This window comes from Tachysurus fulvidraco, chromosome 20, assembly GCF_022655615.1.
Source record: "Tachysurus fulvidraco isolate hzauxx_2018 chromosome 20, HZAU_PFXX_2.0, whole genome shotgun sequence".
Classification (NCBI taxonomy): Eukaryota; Metazoa; Chordata; class Actinopteri; order Siluriformes; family Bagridae; genus Tachysurus; species Tachysurus fulvidraco.
Genome location: NC_062537.1, coordinates 8,343,776 through 8,364,342, shown reverse-complemented (window position 1 = coordinate 8,364,342; position 20,567 = coordinate 8,343,776). Strand labels below are relative to the sequence as shown.

Sequence of the window (20,567 nt, the reverse complement as noted above, 5' to 3'; positions counted from 1 at the left end):
AAACATGACTTAGAAACCTGTAATTAGGATTGGACTCCACGTGAAGCACTTCAAAGAGAGAGGCCACTGGTCAGAAGCAAATTAGGCATGAGCAGTAAAAAGTGTTATTATGTGTGTGAATAGAGGCTGGAGTTCATGTCGCTTGCTTTTTTCAGTACTAACTTGACCATACTGCAGTTATTGATATATTACTTTTTTTTGGACCATCAAAGTATCACAGTAATTGGCTATTAGTCAATTCTGGTTTAGTTTTCAGAGAAATTTCCCAGTGCAGAGTGATTCCCAGTGCGGATGAGCCTTTCATTATATCCATGGAAATTGAATCTAACCTCTATCCAAATCACAAAATAGTTCTTCTCTCATCATTGTAAATAGCAGGATTTGCAACTCAATATCACCTTGTCAGAAAAGATGACACGTCAAGAGCTGAAATCCCAGGCAGCTCTGCTCGTTCCGGCCTTGGATGTAGTGTAGTCCAAGAGATCTCAATTAGACTGAGCCTGTGGTTTGAAACTCCACACAGTGATCTATATTTGAGATTGAAAATAAAAAGCTTGTCAATTTGCCATGGAGATGTGGTTGAGGATGAAGCAAGCTGAGAGAGAGAGAGAGAGAGAGAGAGAGAGAGAGAGAGAGAGAGAGAGAGAGAGAGAGAGAGAGAGGAAGTATGATATAATTACAGTCTATAAGTATGCTCACAACTGAATGGTAAATGCAAAAAGTTTTGATGGAAAAATTATAAAAGAAATGAGGGAAAGGATGATGTACACATGGTAATGGTGTATTCAGTAGTCCAGTATGCATTTAGAAATGTTTTCACTTTTAGACCAAGGCAACTCTATAATTATGACTGTGGCACAAAGTACTTTCACTCTGATCCTGCATCACCTATATACAAACACGTCTGCAAGAAATTAGGGGAAGAAAATGTACACGGCAAAGATACAGTACAAGCTGATTCACAGAAAAGGCGAAGGATGATTGACTACTACTGAGGTTGTAACCTGAATGAAAGAGAAGTAAGATCCTTTCATGGTTCCATCCTTGCATGGTTTCACTCTAGAGGTCAACACCAACACCAATTTTCTTTTTAACTCATTCAAGCATGCCTGTGCTATATAATTCACCATCAGTTAAAGAAGTATTCTGTTGCTGGAACGGATGTGAAACATGATTTGTTAGCTTACATTAGCATTAGGAGTGGAACTCTGAAGAGATTTTTAATCCAACAAACTAAAGATGCCAATCAGCCTAACACACATGTCTTTGGACTGGGAGAGGAAACCAGAGTACACAGAGGAAATCTCTAAAGCACAAGAAGAACATGCAAATACCACTCACACAGGCCACCACTTACCAACCTCAAGGGTATGAGACCACTGTGCCCCCTGCTAAATATTTTATCATGCAGTAAAGAATTGTGTAGTTGCACAATACCTGCTTCAAATAAAGCAATTTCTTTACTAGCTATATTTTTAATTAGGCTCATAAATGTTATGAGCCTATATACTGTTTTAAGTTTGCTTTAAAGTTTTTCAAGAAAGGAAAACACACTATCTTTCTTTTCTTTTTTTTTAATCTATGTTTCAGGTAGCTTAGTATTGTCAACAATTATTCATGCTAGCTGATAGAAAAAAAAAAGAAATAAAACTAGCCTGTTTTGGTTTCTTTTGCCTACAAAATTAACACAAATAAGATAAATAGTAAGAAAGAAAGAATATAATAATAATAATAATAATAATAATAATAATAATAATAATAATAATAATAATAATAATAATAATAATAACAATTATTATTATTATTGTTATTGTTGTTATTATTATTATTGTTATTGTTGTTATTATTATTATTATTATTATTATTATTATTATTAATAATAATAATAATAATAATAATAATAATAATAATAATAATAATAATAATAATAATAATAATAGGAAACTAATTGTCATATTTCAGAATGATGTTTGAAGATTAATTAATTCAAATTCAATTTATTTGTATAGCACTTTTAACAATTCCCATTGTCTCAAAGCAGGTTTGCAGAAGTATAGAAACAGAGGAGAGAAAAAAAAGATACAAATATATATAATAATAATAATTAGAAGAAGAAAAAATAGGAATAAAAATGTATAAACAAATACATACAATTAAAGTTTCTAATTAATTAAAAATATTAATTTAAAATTTAAAATACTATAGCTCTATCCCTATCCCTAATGAGCAAGCCGGAGGCGATGGCAGCAAGGAAAAACTCCCTGAGATGATATGAGGAAGAAACCTTGAGAGGAACCAGACTCAGAAGGGAAGCCATAGTCATTTGGGTGACACTGGACAGTACATAATGTAAATGTAAATAATGTCCTTTCAACAACAGTTTATAACAGTGCAACTGAGAGCTCCTGAGGAGTTCATCATGGACCATGCACCATTTTTTTCCTGTCAAAATTTTCAAATGATTTCTGATAAAGGCCAGACCATACAGCTGACTGACACAACATTGGTTCAAAGAAGGCATGACAGTCTCTGGGCTGCTCCATCCACAACCTGGCTGACCATGCAGATCAATCCCTGGCAGGGTGACTAGCGGGCAACAAGACTCCAACCAGGGGTAGAATGCCAGGATTCACGAAGTAGCTCCATAAGAAGAGACAACCAGGCTAGGAACTCGGAACACTAAGAGCTTGGGAATTGCTCAACGGAGAGAGAGAGAAAGAAAGAGAGACTACTTATGGATGATTTTAATCAGGTGAGGAAATGCAAAATGCAAAAACAGGTTGAGAGCTTCATGTATTGTTAACATTAGAATAGGGGAGAAAAATCTTTGAGAGAGAGAGAGAGAGAGAGAGAGAGAGAGAGAGAGAGAGAGAGAGAGAGAGAGAGAGAGAGAGAGAGAGAGAGACAGAGAGAGAGAGAGAGAGAGAGAGAGAGAGAGAGAGAGAGAGAGAGAGAGAGGGAGACCCCACCACATCTCTGATCACCAGCACAACCATGACAAAGATAAAGCAGTAAAGAGTAATTAAATGAATCATGTTTTGTGACTAAAACACAGAAATATCTAAATCTTACTTTGCTTTAATGCTACAACCCCCTCCCTGCTTTTCACCCACCCACCCACACACATACACACACTAAACTAGTATTAATGTCTAATGTGTGTGCACTTACTAACAGCTGTGCCCTGTTTAATGATGTGCCCCACTGTTCTGTGCCTGTCTGCTATTAATGCCGCCAGGGTAGTGTGTGTGGGAGTGTGTGTGAAACCTATATGGCAGATGAGAGAGTGCACAATACAACACACAAGCAGAAAGTGTGAGAGCAAGGTAGAAAATGAGAATGGTAGAGTGAGAGTATACTTGAAAGAGAGAGCGTGCGAGAACAAAGCAGTCTCCCGCAGCGCTGTGGTGCTGAGTAAGCTCTGAGGTGGAAAACAAAGAAACCCTCTATCCTCTGGATCTAGGTCCTGTATACTGTACTACAGGACTCAGACGGCTCCGTGCATTCATGCATTACTGCTTCAGCATTTTATTCATCAAGCCTAGGTTTGCTGGGAATGACACAGCATTGTTTCAGGGAGAAATCATGCATCACACAGGTCTGATAGCCACAGAAGAAAATCCAGGTCATTTTTAACTTCATCTCTCTGAAGGCATAACTGCTATTTTATACAGTATATTCTGAGTCTGATGTTTTCCTTTGCCAAACACTACATTGCTATCATAACCAACATTAATTTTTTTCAGCAATTTGTGCTTCAGTAGCTCTTCTGTTGGATCAGACCAGACAGCATATCCTTCACTTGTACATCAGAGAGCCTTGGGCAGTTATAACCCTATCAATGCTTCACTAGTTGTTCAATATTGGACGACTTTCGGTAGACACTAACCACTGTATACTGGGAAAACCCTACAAGACCAGCTGTTTTGGAGGTGCTCTGGTTTTCTAGATATCACAGTCCTTTTCAAAGAAACTTTGTTTGTTTGTTTTTTTTTCCTGCTTCTAATACATTAACTTTAATACCTGACTGTTTACTCACTGCCTAATATATTTCACCCCTTGACAGGCACCAATGTGTTGAGATAATCGATGTTATGCATGTAAGATGTGAGTGGTTTTAATGTAATGGCTGATCGGTATAGCTCTTGGGTGTTGTGTGTTTAAATGTCTTATGCTATAGTTATTCAAAAATGACATGTACTGTAAATAACATGTACAGTTGTTCTCAAACATTTGCATAACCTGAAAGAAATTGTTAAACGTTGGCATTTATTTGGAAAATATGACTGATAATGCAAAATAATATTTTCTTATTTAAGGATAGTGGTCACATGAAGTCAATAATTATCACACAGTTGTTAGACTCCTTTTTTAAAACCTGATAACTGAAATCACATAAACAACCCTGATAAAAAGTTTACACATACATGAATGTTTGGCCACATTCTACTGTAAACACACAGGGGTTTAAATGGCCATTAAAGGGCCATTTCCATACCTAAGTCTCATTGTAATTGCAACTAGATTTGTAAAGTTCATCACGACAAACTTTGATGTTGGCTTTGATGGTGCAAGTATTTGCAAGGCCGGTGCTTTTTTGAGGCAAGTGGACAGAATGATTGTGAAAGCACATGACGTGACCAGAATGATTGTGGGGCAGTTCCCCTCATTGTGCTGAGTGTTTTGATATGTCACATGTCCATGTTGTGCAAATTTGTAATTTTCACGTGACGTGACCAGAATACTCGTGGGGCAGTTCCCCTCATTGTGCTGAGTGTTTTGATATGTCACATGTTCATGTTGTGCAAATTTTTGATTTTGCTTGTTTTGGGGCGGGGCTACATGTGACGTCACCAGAATACCCGGTGGGGTGCCAATACTTTTGGCAAAAAGTGGCTACTGAGGGTTTTGACATTTCATGTCAATAATGCAGTCATTATGGGATTCTACTTATTATTATTATTATTATTATTATTATTATTATTATACTGCATAGAACAATACATGCAATTCTTAATGTTGAATTAAGATGCTGTCTGAAGGAGGGCATTTTTGTGGCAAGGGCTCCTCCATGCACGTCATTTGTGTTCAAGTATGTCCTTATTGTGCTCCTTGAAACAACAACAACACTTTTTTCCAGAGCAGCCTGTAATTCTCTCAAAGTTGTTTGTGGGTTTTTTGCATCCTGAAAAATTCTTCTGGCAGTAGTGGGTAAAATCTTTCTTGGTCTACCTGAAGCAGAGTCATTTGGAGTGATGAGACCAAAACTGAGTGTCCCATACTCAGATTTCGCTATCTGCATTTAACCCATCCAAAGTGCACACACAGCAGTGAACACACACACACACACTGTGAACACACACGCACCCAGAGCAGTGGGCAGCCATTTATGCTGTGGTGCCCGGGGAATGTTCCAACATGACAATGATCCAAAGCACAAGGCAAGGTTGACCCTCCAATGGTTACAGCAGAAAAAGCTAAAGATTCTGGAGTGACCATCACAGTCTTTTGACCTCAATAGCATTGGGTCAATTTGGGGAGATCTCAAACATGTAGCTTGTGAAAGACAACCAAAAAACATACAGGAACTAGAGGCATTTTGGCAGTAAGAATGGGCAGCTATACTACCTGAAAGAATTAATGACCTCATGAATAATTATTACAAAAGACTGCAAAAACTTTGGAACAGGGATTATTTCCTTATTTTCTTTTTTGTTATGTTTTGTTTTGATGATTGTGACATTTTGTTACACCTTACATACTGTAGTAACTTGAGTCCTATAATAAATAAAACATTTGTTTTGCCTTCTCACTTTTTCTTTAAAAAATGGTACACATCTTGCAAATTCTCCCAGGGTGTGCAAACTTTTTAGCACAACAGTAGTTAACTTTTATTTGCCTTCCTGTCACTGTTATTATTTATTTAACTATTATAACTTGACAAAACAGAAGTGCAAAAATTGAACTCCAGACCATAACGATGCAAATATTACAGCTGTACAATATAAACGTGTCTTCAAAAAATAAACTTTTTTAACGGGACACATTTACAGCCCACTTACTTTTCAGGTCACATCCTACCAGCTGGTAAACACCGACTGACATGACATTAAATCATGTGAGGTGTTTATCACATCACAGTAGCACCTGTTAAGCTGTGAAATATATTAGGAAGCAAGTGAACGGTCACTTCTTCATGAAGTTGATGTTTTGGATCAAGTATCTCAGTGACTTTGACAAAGGCCAAAACAGATGTATATGTGCATCTCTTACCTGAGGAAGAGATGGCACCATGATGCACTATGGGAAACATGCAAACCAGGCAAAAGAGGCAGTGTGATGCCCTGGCAATGTTGATTAAATGATGCATTGTTCTGCTGAGAAACCCTTGTGTCCTGACTTTCATGTGGATGTAACAGATATGACCAGACCAAGTCATATACAGACCAACTGCCCCCTTCATGACAACAGTACTCCCTAATAGCAGTGGCCTCTTTCAGCAACACAATGCTCCATGCCACACGGCAAAAAATTGTTCCGGAATGGTTTGAGGAACATGGCAAAGAGTTCAAGGTGTTGACTTGGTCCCCAACTTCCCCAGATCCCAATCTGATAAACATCTGTGGGATGTGTTGGAAAAATAATCCATGGAGGCTCCACCTAACAATTTATAGGACTTGGTGTGAAATAGTACCTCACACCTTCAGAGGTCTTGTAGAGTGCATAACATAACGTGTCAAAAAGACAAATCCTTAACAAAAGAAAGCAATCAATTATAGATGTCTTTTAGTGAACCATGGTGAGGATGCTTCCTCACATATATTACTTGTGATGATGTGGTGAGTTTAAACACACACCGACATCTAGTGGCCATTAAGAAATGTGTCTGGAATACGAACCGACTGTAAACACATAACACAAAAAATGATGATACTAATATACACTGCAGTGTATACAATAAGTGGGTAAAATTAATATAATATCGATATCATTCTAATTTACGGAACAGTCCAAGAGTCTTTTCTGAAATATTAATATCTGAGATATTACAGTCACAAACTCTGATCAGAGGACTTGATGTTGAAACATGGTGATAATGATCCTATTATTAGTATTTTTTTTAAAGTTTTTAATCTAAAGTGATAGAAACATCTTTCAGCACTGTGATATGATATTTTCTTCCTATCCCCCAACTGTATGTAAAATACAGGTAACATGATCCTATAAGCCAATGTCTAATTTCAATATGTGTTTTACAGAAGACCATTAGACATCATTCTGTGTTGGATGAACATGTCCTTTCTCTTGCATGGCCTAAAAGAACTTTATTAGAAGGTTTCTTTCTTTTTTGTTGTTGTTGTTTTGAAACAGTGAAAAAGAACAGTACTTGTTAATGAGGGTTGACAATTTCAGCCTTCAGACTAACAATACTCTTATTAAAAATACAGCATTTTAGAAGGACGTTTTTACCTAATGCATAAAAGATTAAGAACACAACACATAACTCTAGTGGTCAAGTGAACCAACCTTCTCTAAAACGTGTCCCTTTATTAGCATCGATCTGAAGTCTATATTTTAATGAAATAAATGAAATAAATTAAAAATTTAAGTAAATCCAAAGTATGGTTTAACCATATACACATTTAAGCATAGTTTAGGGAATAAGTATTCACACTCTTTGAAAAATGGTTATTAAACTACCCAAAATACTAAATTAGATAGATAGATAGATAGATAGATAGATAGATAGATAGATAGATAGATAGATAGATAGATAGATAGATAGATAGATAGATAGATAGATAGATAGATAGAGCAAAATTAGAAAAAAGTAAAAATAAAGAAAAAAGGTTGCAAAAAGAATCCAATGTTTCTGAGGTTAGTGTCAGATTTTTCAGCTAATACAGAATTGAATATACACATTACGTCTATAGGTGTTTGTGGGCCCGAGCTCTACTGCCCCTAGTGGAATAACAGAAATTAGCGTTTTTATTTTAAATATTCAAGTATATTTCTATTTTAATATATAATATTCACTCCAAATTTATTGAATAAGCTGTTTGAGCTGTTTAGCCTATTTTTGACCTATTGAAACAGAGGCAAGCCTTCTGTAAAACAAAAAAAAGCGAAAGAAAGATTGACCAGGATGTCGTTAGAAAGATTAGAAACACGCAGCTTGATATCAAGACATAGTAACCACCGAATACTCCTTAAATTATGTGTAACTTTTAGACAGCTTGAAAACTCCTGCATCTATTTTACCATATGAGTAACAAATAAAAGGTTGTACAATAGCACTGCAGATTAAAGCTTTTTCTTCTTTGACAGAACCAAAACACTTCATCCCATCCCTTTATACTGTAATGAAATTACCTTCTTCTGATATTTCAAACCTAAACACATAAAGGCACTTAATAAAACATATTATAAAAAGACTATTGCTATTGTTTCTTTTATAATTAATAACATTATAATTTCTATATTGTTTTTTTTTTTCATATTTCATTCAAAGAAAATCTTCTGTTGAAAAAAACCCATATAAATATAATTTTCAAATATTTTACAACAAGTTCACTGAAAATATTCTTCTGAAAACATAACTTGCAAAGAACTGAAAAGTGCAATATGACCATTAGTACCCTTCTAAGTATATTTATATTTCCCTATTAGTCAGCATTTTTTGTAAATGCCCTTATTTTCACATATAGTCACAACATTCCTAAAGTCATGGCTCTAGTAAAAAATAAAGTGCAAAAAGTAAAATTTTAAAAGCACTGCCAAACGGCACACTACAGTTGCAAACAGACTGGGTTTTTTTTCCCCTTTTAGACCACAGGTGTGTTGTCCGTTTGTTGAGTTTCCTCTTCTGCCAAGAGACTCTCACTTTCAGGAGACATTTCCAGCCCCAAGAAACTAAGAATTCTGAAATAAAAGTGAAGTGAAACATTAGTGAAACTACTTTTGTATGTCATCAAACTGTACAAACTGAACACTCCTAGTACCGGGATTGAGCAAGGACAGAAATATTAAATCCTTTAACCATACAAAGCCTGAACGTATCCAACACCGAATGGCTAAATGGCTAATTGTGCACACAACAAAACTGACACCAGCAATCGGCCATTACACGATACAAACACGAGCATGGTTTAGCAGAAAGCTGAGATTCTACAGATTAAAACAGACAGAACCAGAAGCAAAAAGTCCAGCTGTAGCATGACACACATTACTGTATCTAGTTTTGTTAGTGAGGAGATTCCAAAACAAACCATACATAGTCATATTTAGATGGAATAAACACCTACAGCGACATCAATCAAATAAATAAAGTTTTATAGTTTAAACCTCAGATACCCTGGTATGCCAATAAGTTCTGCCTAAACATTCCTATTCAAAAACCTCTCTATAATACATCTGATACACAAAAGATAAATAATTCTTTGAACAGTTAATGATGAAATGTTATAAAATATATTTCTTGACTTTTTATGCTTTCATTGCATGAATTCAGAGAGATATACTGTCTAAAATTGTAAAAATTTGTCAGGTGAAATATATATATTTATTTTATTGCTGTGTTCCATCTTCTCTAACCTTTATTTTGGTACCAGAATTATTCAAATACACCTGGTAGTTTTTAAGATATACTTATTTTAACATAAGCATGTCTTTTCCAAGCAAAAGGCTCAACAATAGGCCTCAGGCTGAACAGGTTAATATTATAATTTGATTTGGTAACAATTTGCATTTGCTATTTGTTTCATATGATCATGTCATTTCAATTCAAATCAGCATGATGGAAATGGTTAATAATATTGCACAAATAAAATAAAAATATTGTTTCTTCTTTCCTTCACGTCATTTTACTTAATTTTCCTTAATCATTTCATGCAAGAGAGCATAAATTCATTAAATAAATCAAAACATTTTAAACAGTACAAAACTATGTAGATATCACTTCTTGTTTCCATCTGAAAACATAATTTTGCTAATTATTTATAATAATAATATAATTTAAAAAATAAGTAAAATAGAATAAAAATATAATTAATAATGATTTCACCTATAAATGACTGATAATACGGTATCTTAAATGATCAAACCAGGAACAAACAAAACACACACACACACACACACACACACACACACACACACACACACACACACACACACACACACACACACACACACACACACACACACACACAAACTACATCTGAATCAGAGACACAAGCACATTTAACCAATGACCTTTACCATGAAATGCAATCTAACAAATCATGATATAATACCCATAGGACTTTAAGCCAACAAAAAAAAGAGGAAGAGAGAAGATGAAATCCATAATAGCCAAAATATAAATCAGTTTCAAGTTCTGCAAACCTGTATACAGACCAAGTTCAAAAGCCCCACATCAGTATGATGCAAACTGTATACATTTCCCCTAAACCTGCCTCCTTTAACTCTCAACTTTGACACTAAAGAAATACTAGAGAAATACTAGAGAAAACAAAACGTGTGTAGCACCATACCAAGCTCAAGGTCCTCCTCCAGTTGACATTTTTGGATCCATACATGAACGAGGGTTCAATCGGTTCAAGTAAACAGGACTTCTGTTTTTTTAAATATAGTTTTAAAAGCTTTTATCAAATTCTGGCAAATTCAATCCAAAAATAATAAGCAAAATACACTTTGGAGCCTTGTAAGTTTTAGCCACATATTTGGGATGCTGATGTTGATGGGTATTAAATACAGTATTAAAGTTAGGCAGTTTGTTGCACACTGAGCGCTGTTTGTTTGATTGTGAGCTCAGGATTAGATTTTATTCAGAGCTTTGAAAACACACACTCAAATGTTTGCTGAACAAAAACTAATTGTGTTAATGTCACTAAATTCAATCACCTGGAACTTAAATGAAATTAATGAGCTTTTTTCTTTCAGTGTGCTGCTGTAATCAGAAGATGACATTTTCTCTTCTGAGTCTGGTTTCAGGGGAATTGTCCTCACTGCTCTTATCTTTGGTTTGATCATTAGAGATTAAACCTAAAACATCTTTATTCCTGTACAGCTGCTTGATGACGATATCTATTGTTCAAAGTGCTATGTAAACAAAACAGACCAAAGTCTTTTCCAGCTATTAGTTTTCTAGTTAATCATAACAAAAATGTCATGATGTCACACATGATGATGTGGCGCAGGGCTAAAGGCTGTGCTTTGTTTCCCAGCAGAACTTTACGTGACAATCATGTGTAAAACTAGAACCCTATTCGTCACTTTTGTTTCCATTGTGTGGGTAACTAGAAACCTGGATCATAACACTGGCTTAAACATAATGTATCATGGCCATATGCAGTTACTGCCTGCAGTCACAGTGACTACATATTATGTATGATATTGTATGTTGCCATGGTAACAGCTGTTGAAATGGTGTAAAAGGAGGAGGTATGGGGAAATAGAAAGAAGGTGTAGCATTTCAGTTATGAGGAAGCAAAACAAGTAGAATGTTTCTGGGCTGTTTGAGTTGTTAACAATCATTATCTGCTTGTTTTTCGAGGATACTGTGCTGGTCATTATGTTACAGATCCATATCCATGCATGACAATTATTTTATGATGCTGACCGGGACACTAACAATGACGTGTCATGCTTGAACTACTACACAACTGTTCGGATCAAAATAGTGATGATTCAAGTGACTCAGCATGATAACAGAAAATCAAACACCACCCGTAGTTCTGAACAAAACAAGCCTTAAAAAAAAAAAAGAAGGTTGCCTTTATTGTCACTTACTGTAAACCACAGCACTGTTAAATTCTTTAATCGGACAGGACTGATGGTGATGATGAATGGTTCTGGGAATAGCCAGAATTAATTCACCTTAAATGTTTATTTCTACTATGTACTATTGTTTCTATAGTAACCTCTCAACCATAGAGACTATAACAGATGATCCACACAATCTTATAAAGGATGCTAACCTTTTTTAACTGGTTTCATAAAGGTTTTATAAAGACAAAACTTTCATGGAAGGAGTCATCAGTGTCAGCATTTTGTAACATCAGTACTACTGAAATGGAAGAATATTCAGGACAGAGGACTTTGTACATTCTTGCTTCTTGGAAAAATAACATGACACTAGAAAGTGTAAAGTCCTCTGTCCTGAAGATTCAATATTTTTGATTTAGTAACTTCAACTGAGAAAAAAAAAGAGAGGCTGATTACTAAAACTGTTTATAAAGTAAGTGAAAATCGGAAGTTATGGAACTTCCTTATAAAATTGATAAAAATACTAGTGTATAGTATGTTTTGGGGAAACTTCAGTAAAAAAAAAAAAAAAAAATCCACGGTGCTGAAAGTCATGTGGTGACTGTATGAAACATAACACAACACTTCCAAGCTTTTATGGTGAAAATGCTCATTTTTAAAAATAGACTCTGCCACTGCCGCTTCTGTTTATACTTGTAACAGTACTGAGCAACTGATTCAATAACCCTGGGCACATGGGTCACATCTGTGGCAATGAGAGGGCTGGAACAACAGTGGGAATTTCACCAAGTCACTTTTCATTAAAAAAAAAAAAAAAAAAATCTGCAGCAAAATCAAGCAACAGTTCCCAAAAAAGATCTAAAAGATCTTAGACAAACTGATTAATGGCCTCTGTAGAAAACCATATGCTAACATGCTTACCCCAGCAGACTTATGGGTATGAGGCAGAACACACCAGCCAGGAGGAAGGAAAATCCGGGGAACCAGGACAGTGTTGCGCCATAGATAAAGTTGAATGTTGCATTTGCCACGGTAGTGGTCAGGTTATCCATGGCAGTCACACATGCAAAGAGTGCACCTTAAACAAGCAGAGAAAAAGAAACATTAACCCTTGCTCATATTATTTAACAGTTAATGCATTAATTGTACAAAAAAGACACATCTCACTATAAAATGTGTGACCAGCAAAAGGGAGGTTTAATAATGTGTACAGATTTACAGTACATTAAAACTCTGATTTAAAAACTCTGCAAAATGGTATATCTTGTTTTGTTGTTTTAAAACCTTTAGCTTGTGTCCAAAATGGAGTAGCAACCTTATAACTGCCTTCATTGTCCTGAATTTTAAGAAGAGTGATTGAGAATTTAACAACAAGATACAGCTGAGTGAGCATAGATTTTCTTTAAACAGCAAGAATGACAGGAGGACACTTATGACACAGAAAACTAGCTGAGTAAGAGATTTTAGTTACAAAACACTGGTTTAGTTCTTTAAACATACCCTGCTCACTCTTCGAAGCCACCTTCGACATCATGGAGCGCATAACAGGAAATGGCATGATAGCCAGGAGCATGGGAATCCTCACTACAGAGAATAAAATTCACACATTTGCAGACTACATATTTGCAGTGATCATTTAAGCACAATTAAATCACCTACGAAGACAACAGGTAGTAGAGTGATATTAAGTGTTTGTAAGAAGTGTAATTGTAACATAATTATTTCCTACACTCTGTAAGGGTTCCATTGATTCCAGTGTAGAGCATGAGATGAACAAGTCAACGTCCATAACAAAAAATATGCTTAATCCGAAATAAGTGTATGTTCTTATGAAAAACGTACTTCTAGTAATGCTACTGAGTGCCACATGTGCATCACTGACAACAAAAAGCAACTGAACCTTGATAATGCTGGCATTTTTATGAAGACCATTACTTCGCTTTCTGTATTTGGTTCATTATTTGTCAATTTAAGTATATTCTCAGCTCTGGTTCTAGTAGTCTTTGTGAGCTGTTTGCTAGTTTGACAAACATGAAAACAGACATAGAACTGCCATTTAAGTGTGGTTAGTAAAGTGTGGATACAGAGGGCTAAAAAAAAGAAATCACCCAAATGCAATAGCAAAACCCTTCCTGATTTTTTTTGCACGTTTGTCACACTTACAGTAATGTTTCAGATCATCGAACAAATTTAAATATTAATCAAAAAATAACAAGTAAACACAACGTGCAGTTTGGTAATAAAGGTTTTTATTACTGCATGTTGTGTTTACTTGTGTAATCTTTGACTAATATTTAAATTTGTTTGATCATTTGGAACATTAAAGTGTGACAAACGTGCAAAAAAAACCTTTTCACACCACTTTATATGGTGATAGAAATGATTTTTTTTTTTTAAACCGGACCTGACCACAAAGTCTAAAGAACACAGAATAGAATTTCCCTTAACTGCCAGTAAGTGGCCCAAATCTGTTCCAACATGACAACTTGAACAGAGCTATAGGATGAATTGCAAACCTGCTTGCCTGACCTCACTGCCTGAGCTCACTAATTCTCTTGTAGCTATATGGATTAATCCCCAAAGCCATGCTCCACAATCTAGTGGAAAGCTTGAATGACACCCCCCCCCCCCCCCCCAAAAAAAAAAGGAGATTATTATCTTAACAACTTAACAGGATATCAACTCCATGTTACTGCCCATGGTTTTGGGACGAGTACATGTGGGTGTGATGGTCAAGTGTCCACTTAATTTTGGCCATATGGAGTGGAACTATGACATGCAGGGAAAGTGCCTCACTGAAATCAATATGGACTGCCAGCACATTTGGGGGAAAAAAAAACGGCCTTGAGAGATAAGATATGGGTAAATCGATGCTCTACTGACAGCCATCTGTATGTAGGGGGTTTTCTGGTATAACGAGGAAAAAGGAATGGTGCCAACAAAAAAATTAACAAGTTGACCTTTTGTGCTTTGTACCTGGTTATCATTTTCAGTCATATGACAGAAGCTATTTATTTATTTATTTGAGAGGGAAAAAAACTTTTGTGATTTTACATATATATATACACACACACACACACACACACACACACACACACACACACACACACACACACACGTATATATGTGTATACTATATATATATATATATATATATATATATGTTATAATATACAAAATCACAAAAAAATTCCCTTTCCCATGTACAAAATTATTTAGTAAAATATTTAATACATTTTACTGAAATGTGATTTTAAAATTTTTAATTTTCTTGCTGTTACTTTCAAGTCTGTGATCTAGTAAACAAGTATGAGGATGTATTCACTGATAAAGTATTCTTTAAATCGCTTTGGAGAAGGATGTCTGTGAAACAGCAAAAATGTAAATGTAAACATATTAGGACAAGCACATTCATATAAATTTGCAGCAGACTGTGGGACATAGGCAATTACAGTTATATAGATAACTTTATAGACAGTTAAAAAGCAACTTGCAACTTGAAAGAGGCCACTACTGATTGCTTTTATAGAAAATGATGTGCATATAAGAGAATATACAATTCATATTGTATTCTTACTTATTTGGATCATTTTGTCTGGCTAATCTATATATATAGAGAGAAAAACATATAGAGAGTTTTGTAATATCACCCTGTTTAAATGTGTAGTCATAAGCAGATACTATAATAATTTCATTGGAAAGTTTACCAAGAAACATCAGAAGTGTGGTCTTGATGAAGGCCATCATCACCAAGCCAATGAAAACGGACAACATCCCAATGAAGATGATGGGTTTTTCAGAGAGGCAGCGTGACAGCACGTACACACCAACAAAGCTAGCGGCGAAAACAGCTGTGGATAGAGCTGAGCCATAGCCAATGAGAATCTCGTTCCAGCACAGTGGTTTATTCAGCTCGTACAGCGTGACCAAATTCATGCCTCCAAAGTACGCAAAGCTGAATGAGCAGAAGATGACAATCAAGAGTGCAAGCAGGCAGTTCCTTCTCCTGCTTCCTATGGTAAAGAGGCTGTAGATCCCAAGTGTAAGCCTCCTGAATATATGAGTGTTGGTTTCAGCATATGCTGCACTGTCAATCACCCTGCTCTCCTCCAGAACAAAGATAGCATATACCAGATTTAGTAGATGGAACATGGCAGCAGTGAAAAAGGGCCAGTTAAATCCTGCAGCATGTAAAAAGTAGCCAGTGGAGATTAACGCCATGCCAGAGAGAAGCCCGAGCATCATGTCCAGCCCAGCCATGCGGAGCATCTTCTGCTTTCCATCCTCGAATAAGTCAGCCACATAGGAGAAGCAGCCACCAAGAATAGTGCCTACACCCCCAAAGAGGGAGTTGAGTATGGATGCTGCAATTAGGAGGTAGAGATTAAGCTCAAAAATGGACACTGCTAAGAAGCACAAGCAGTAGACCAGAGAGCCTATGAGTGGGAGAATGATGGTGATTTTACGTCCACGCTGGTCACTATAAGCCACCAAGACAAGGGTCACCAGGAGACTGGGGATCATGGAGAAAAGTTCTGAGTACATGAAGAACTGCGAGGCGGCTTTTTGCACTTCCTGAGAAAATACAAAAAGTACAGAAACTGAAAAAACAAACAAATAATCATAAAGAAAAAACAAATCAAGCTAGGGGACACAGAAAGCAATGCTGCTTCAGAAGGACCCCAAATGTGCACTTTACAGTGCATGAGACAAATGGAAAGTTGAAAGAGGAAGCAGATTGCAGAAGTTACTAATAATACAAATAATTCTGGCATAAATATACAAGCTGAAAATGTCAAATAAAGCTGGCAGCATCGCCCTCTACTTAGCATACAGTTATTTTAGAAGAAAATTTCCATGTGAATGACTTTTTTAAATACCATTTTATCTTCTTTGGAGTTCAAGATATATTTTGTAATATTTAAAGTTGATTTTTGTAGTTCGTTTTGTAGTTTGTTTTCATTTTTACTTTAGTTCCTACATTACACACAATGATGTTTGACTGTCTGACAGTGGCACCTGAGATCTTATTCAACAGTTCCTAAAGATAGTGATACAGCAGACCTTTGTCTTTATCTGTTTATAGACTCATCAAACAAATAAGGTTCCAATGCTTTGACTCTCATGAATATCACTGTCAAATTCATCCTGCATGTAATCTTGCAGATCACTAATTAACAGAGTCTCTGCCATAACTCCATATAACGGCATACATTTTTTAGGTACCTACAGCAAAGTTTGGATGTAACCGTTGCATTTGGGTTATCAATATCAATGGATTTTTCTGCTATAAAGCACAAATATATCTGCACCTATTGATGTCCCTGGGTCATGCCAGTGGGACAACTTCTTACAAGAATAACAAGAAAATAACATCAAGCAACACTTTAACACACAGCACATCTCAAACATAACAATCTAAACATATTTTTCAAGGAGGACATTTCCTTTAAGTAAAAAGGGATCAGATGTAAAGGCTCACTTCATAATGGCTGGAATGGTTGCTGCACTGAGATGAATTGTCTGTAACAGGGTAGGAGGTGTTGGTGATCTGCTGCCACAGACGGCGGTACACATACTGCTGCACCAGAGGATACACCATAAAACTTGCAAAGGCGTACACAGCCACCACCGGCTCCACCAAGTACAAACCCTTCATTCCTCCAAGTCACTGTGGATAGAAGGCAAAAAGAGCAAGAAGTCCAACACGTTAAGATTAAATGTCACAAAATTACAGTCTAATGTCTAATGTCACAAAATTACAGTCAAACCCAGTGAGCTCTTAATCATACATTACATACATAATAATTCATTACATCTTAATCATTTAATCGTTATCAACCTGTTTTTTCTCCACACTTCCACTTCCAAAGCACACGAGCCGACCTCAGAGTCTGATGAAGTAAACTGTCGATATCGCACATCTGTGATAATAATAAAAAAAAAACCTAAATGCTTCTTAAATTATACAGCCGTGTGTGTGCGCCGATACGAACTGTTCCTGTTTACGGATGATCCTGGTATCCGATTGGACAATTCTACTGTGACCGCCCACTGTGTGGCTTCATGTTGAACTAATCAAATGAAGGCATTAATGTTTGCTTTCGTTTTGCATACATCAAAATGTTAAAAACGGTCGGTTTTCAGTCACCAGTATAATTATCTAACCGAGTCTTATATGAGCTGCATGATATGAGCATCAATGGAGCCCAAATTAAAAATATCAATATTAAATAAATTACTCCTAATTAGACTAAATTACTCTTACTATTATGTATTTGTATTCTGTACTGTGCTAATTTTGCAACCAAATAAGTTTGATATTAACATTAATTTGATATCCACCAGCTGGCTGTCTGTCAGCCTAATGGGCGGGGAAACCTGTCTGTAAGCCAAATGGGCGGGGCCACATGTCTGTCAGATAAATGTGCGGGGCCCACCTGTCAGTCAGCCTATGGTGCGGGGCCACCTGTCTGTCAGCCTAATTGGGTGGAGCCACCTGTCTGTCAGCCTATGGGGCGGGGCCACCTGATTGTCAGCCTATCACTGTGCGAGAAGCATTCGGTACATTGTATTTAATTTTTGCCAATAAACTAATGAATTCTTTTATTCCTTTAATCTAACAGAAAATACCGTCATTCAACTGTCATTCATCGTGTTTCTCCCCCAAAAAACTTTAGAGTACTGACTAAACAGAGGTCTAAGATTGGATTCAGGTTGTACTTATACCATTTTTGAATGATGTTGCTAAGCATGTCACTGACTGGCAGATTTCTTGTTATAATAATAATAATAATAATAATAATAATAATAATAATAATAATAATAATAATAATAATAATAATATATTGTTATAATAATAATAATAATCAATTATTATTATAACATATAGTAATATTAATATATAGCATACTAATCATTTCTTACTGTATTTTTTTGTTTTTGTTAATGATTGAATATTTCTTGTCAAATCAAAGATATATACGCATTGTTTCTTTTGGCTTATGTACTTTTGCTTATTCCTTTATTTAAACTGCTATCATGTTAAATATATTTCATCATCGTCATGTCATTATGAATGGTCTGGTTTTCAGGGACGCTGCTCTGCTGCAACCCAGTGCACAGTGATGTTACTGCTGGAGGCTCTCGACAGCTGAAACCTTCAGGTTTAGTGTTTACATTTTCTAATGAAATTAGTTATTAATTATTTATAATTATGTGTATATATGTAACTATATACACATAATTATAAATATGTGTGTATATATGCGAATATGTCTAGTCATACAGCAAATGTGAATAAAGCCTACTATAACATTTGCACTAAAGTGATAGCATTTTCCACAGCTGCCTGTACACTTGCCATGCAGCCATCTGTCTATTTGCAGATTCAAAACGACTTGAGATGGAGACAGATATGAACAATTGGCCCAGTCTTGGATCACTAATGGAAATAACAATAGAGCTCAAGTGCTGGAGGCTGTCAATTCTTGATCAGAAGTTTGGGATTAAATCCCTGCCAAGCTGCCACTGTTGGGCTCTTCATCAAGGCCCTTAACCCTCTCTACCCCAGGGGTGCTGTATCATGGCTAACTCTGAGCTCAGACCCCAACTTCCAGAGCTGGGATATGTGAAGAAAATAATTTAATTGTGCTGTAATGTATATGTGACAAAAACAAAGCCTTATGATATACATATTTTATATAATAAATATAAAACACATTTTGATACAAATTTTGATAAATACAATTTATTGTTAAGAATAAGAGTGAAAAATAGGAATAAAACCCTGTTTGCAATTATTTATCAAATTGATGATCTATCTATTTCTTTAAACATTAAAGATTATTTGTTTGTTGATTTGTGTCCATCTTTGGCAAGCTTTGATGTAAGAAAGAGGGAAAAGGCTAAAATTGATTCAAAATACATAATATTATTATCAATAATAATAATAATAATTATTATTATTATTACTAATGTTATTAGTATAATAATAATAATAATAATAATAATAATAATAATAATAATAATAATAATAATAATAAGCCTATTATAAACAATACAACAAATTTTGCATGTTAAAATCATAGTTTAACACATTATTTGCATTGAGTCTGAAGTATGAATATGAATGTACATATTTACATTTACAGCATTTGGCAGATATGCTAATATTACAAATATGCTAATACAACATATTGTGTGTTTCAAGGATTTTGCTGTAATAACGTTGCTGTTTGACAAAAACTCGACAACTGTATTATTATTATTATTATTATTATTATTATTATTATTATTATTATTATTACACACAAACCCAGTAGGTTACTAAAGAATACCATCGATAGCCTGCTGTGAGCGGAAATGACGCCATTTTAGAAGCTTTAAAAAAGTGGGAGGGGTTTATTTAGTCAGATACCCCAGACCACTGAGGTCGAGAATTCCGGGTCTTTTCACTGAGTCGTATCTTTTGAGTCGACTCTTTCGGCTCAGATAGGTTCAAAGCCATTTTGTTCAAACCGGTTCACCAATGATTGTAATTCTTGCCAAAATTCTTTCATTAATTATTCTTACTATACCTTTTAATTAACAATCTAAATTTCACTGGGTCGTATAAAAGCTGTTTAAATGATAATTAATATCCCTGCAAACATCCCTTTGTTGATAATCACCTTCACATTCAAAACAATCAACTGCATACATAAAGAAATAAGCACAGGCCGTGACTTTTACACTGCAGTGTTAAAGCATTGTCCATGTCCAAAAAAAACCCAATAAAAACAAAAACACACCAGGTGGCT

At 35.5% G+C, this 20,567-nt stretch overlaps 1 protein-coding gene across 2 annotated transcripts; it reads right to left on the bottom strand.

Moving 5' to 3' along the window:
- Nucleotides 1-7,310: 7,310 nt before the first annotated feature.
- On the bottom strand, nt 7,311-17,787 carry LOC113638247 (solute carrier family 46 member 3). Of its 2 annotated transcripts, none has more exons than XM_027139274.2 (6): nt 17,612-17,787; nt 17,249-17,441; nt 15,474-16,341; nt 13,267-13,350; nt 12,688-12,844; nt 7,311-8,922 (listed from the first exon to the last, which is right to left on the bottom strand). In XM_027139274.2, exons 2-6 carry the CDS (start codon nt 17,423-17,425, stop codon nt 8,826-8,828), a joined length of 1,383 nt encoding a protein of 460 aa, XP_026995075.1. In that variant the 5' UTR covers nt 17,426-17,441; nt 17,612-17,787; the 3' UTR covers nt 7,311-8,825. The 2 variants fall into 2 exon arrangements, with proteins under 2 accessions (XP_026995075.1, XP_026995066.1); XM_027139265.2 differs by having other exon boundaries at nt 17,249-17,437; nt 17,609-17,786.
- Between the last annotated feature and the right edge of the window lie 2,780 nt (nt 17,788-20,567).

Excerpts from the sequence above, each read along its gene's own strand:
- LOC113638247 (XM_027139274.2), bottom strand. The coding sequence starts at position 17,425 with ATGAAGGGTTTGTACTTGGTGGAGCCGGTGGTGGCTGTGTACGCCTTT. Across the intron at positions 16,342-17,248 it reads ACCATTCCAGCCATTATGAA|GAAGTGCAAAAAGCCGCCTC; the intron begins GTGAGCCTTTAC and ends GTATTTTCTCAG. Across the intron at positions 12,845-13,266 it reads GGCTTCGAAGAGTGAGCAGG|GTGCACTCTTTGCATGTGTG; the intron begins GTATGTTTAAAG and ends TGCTTGTTTAAG.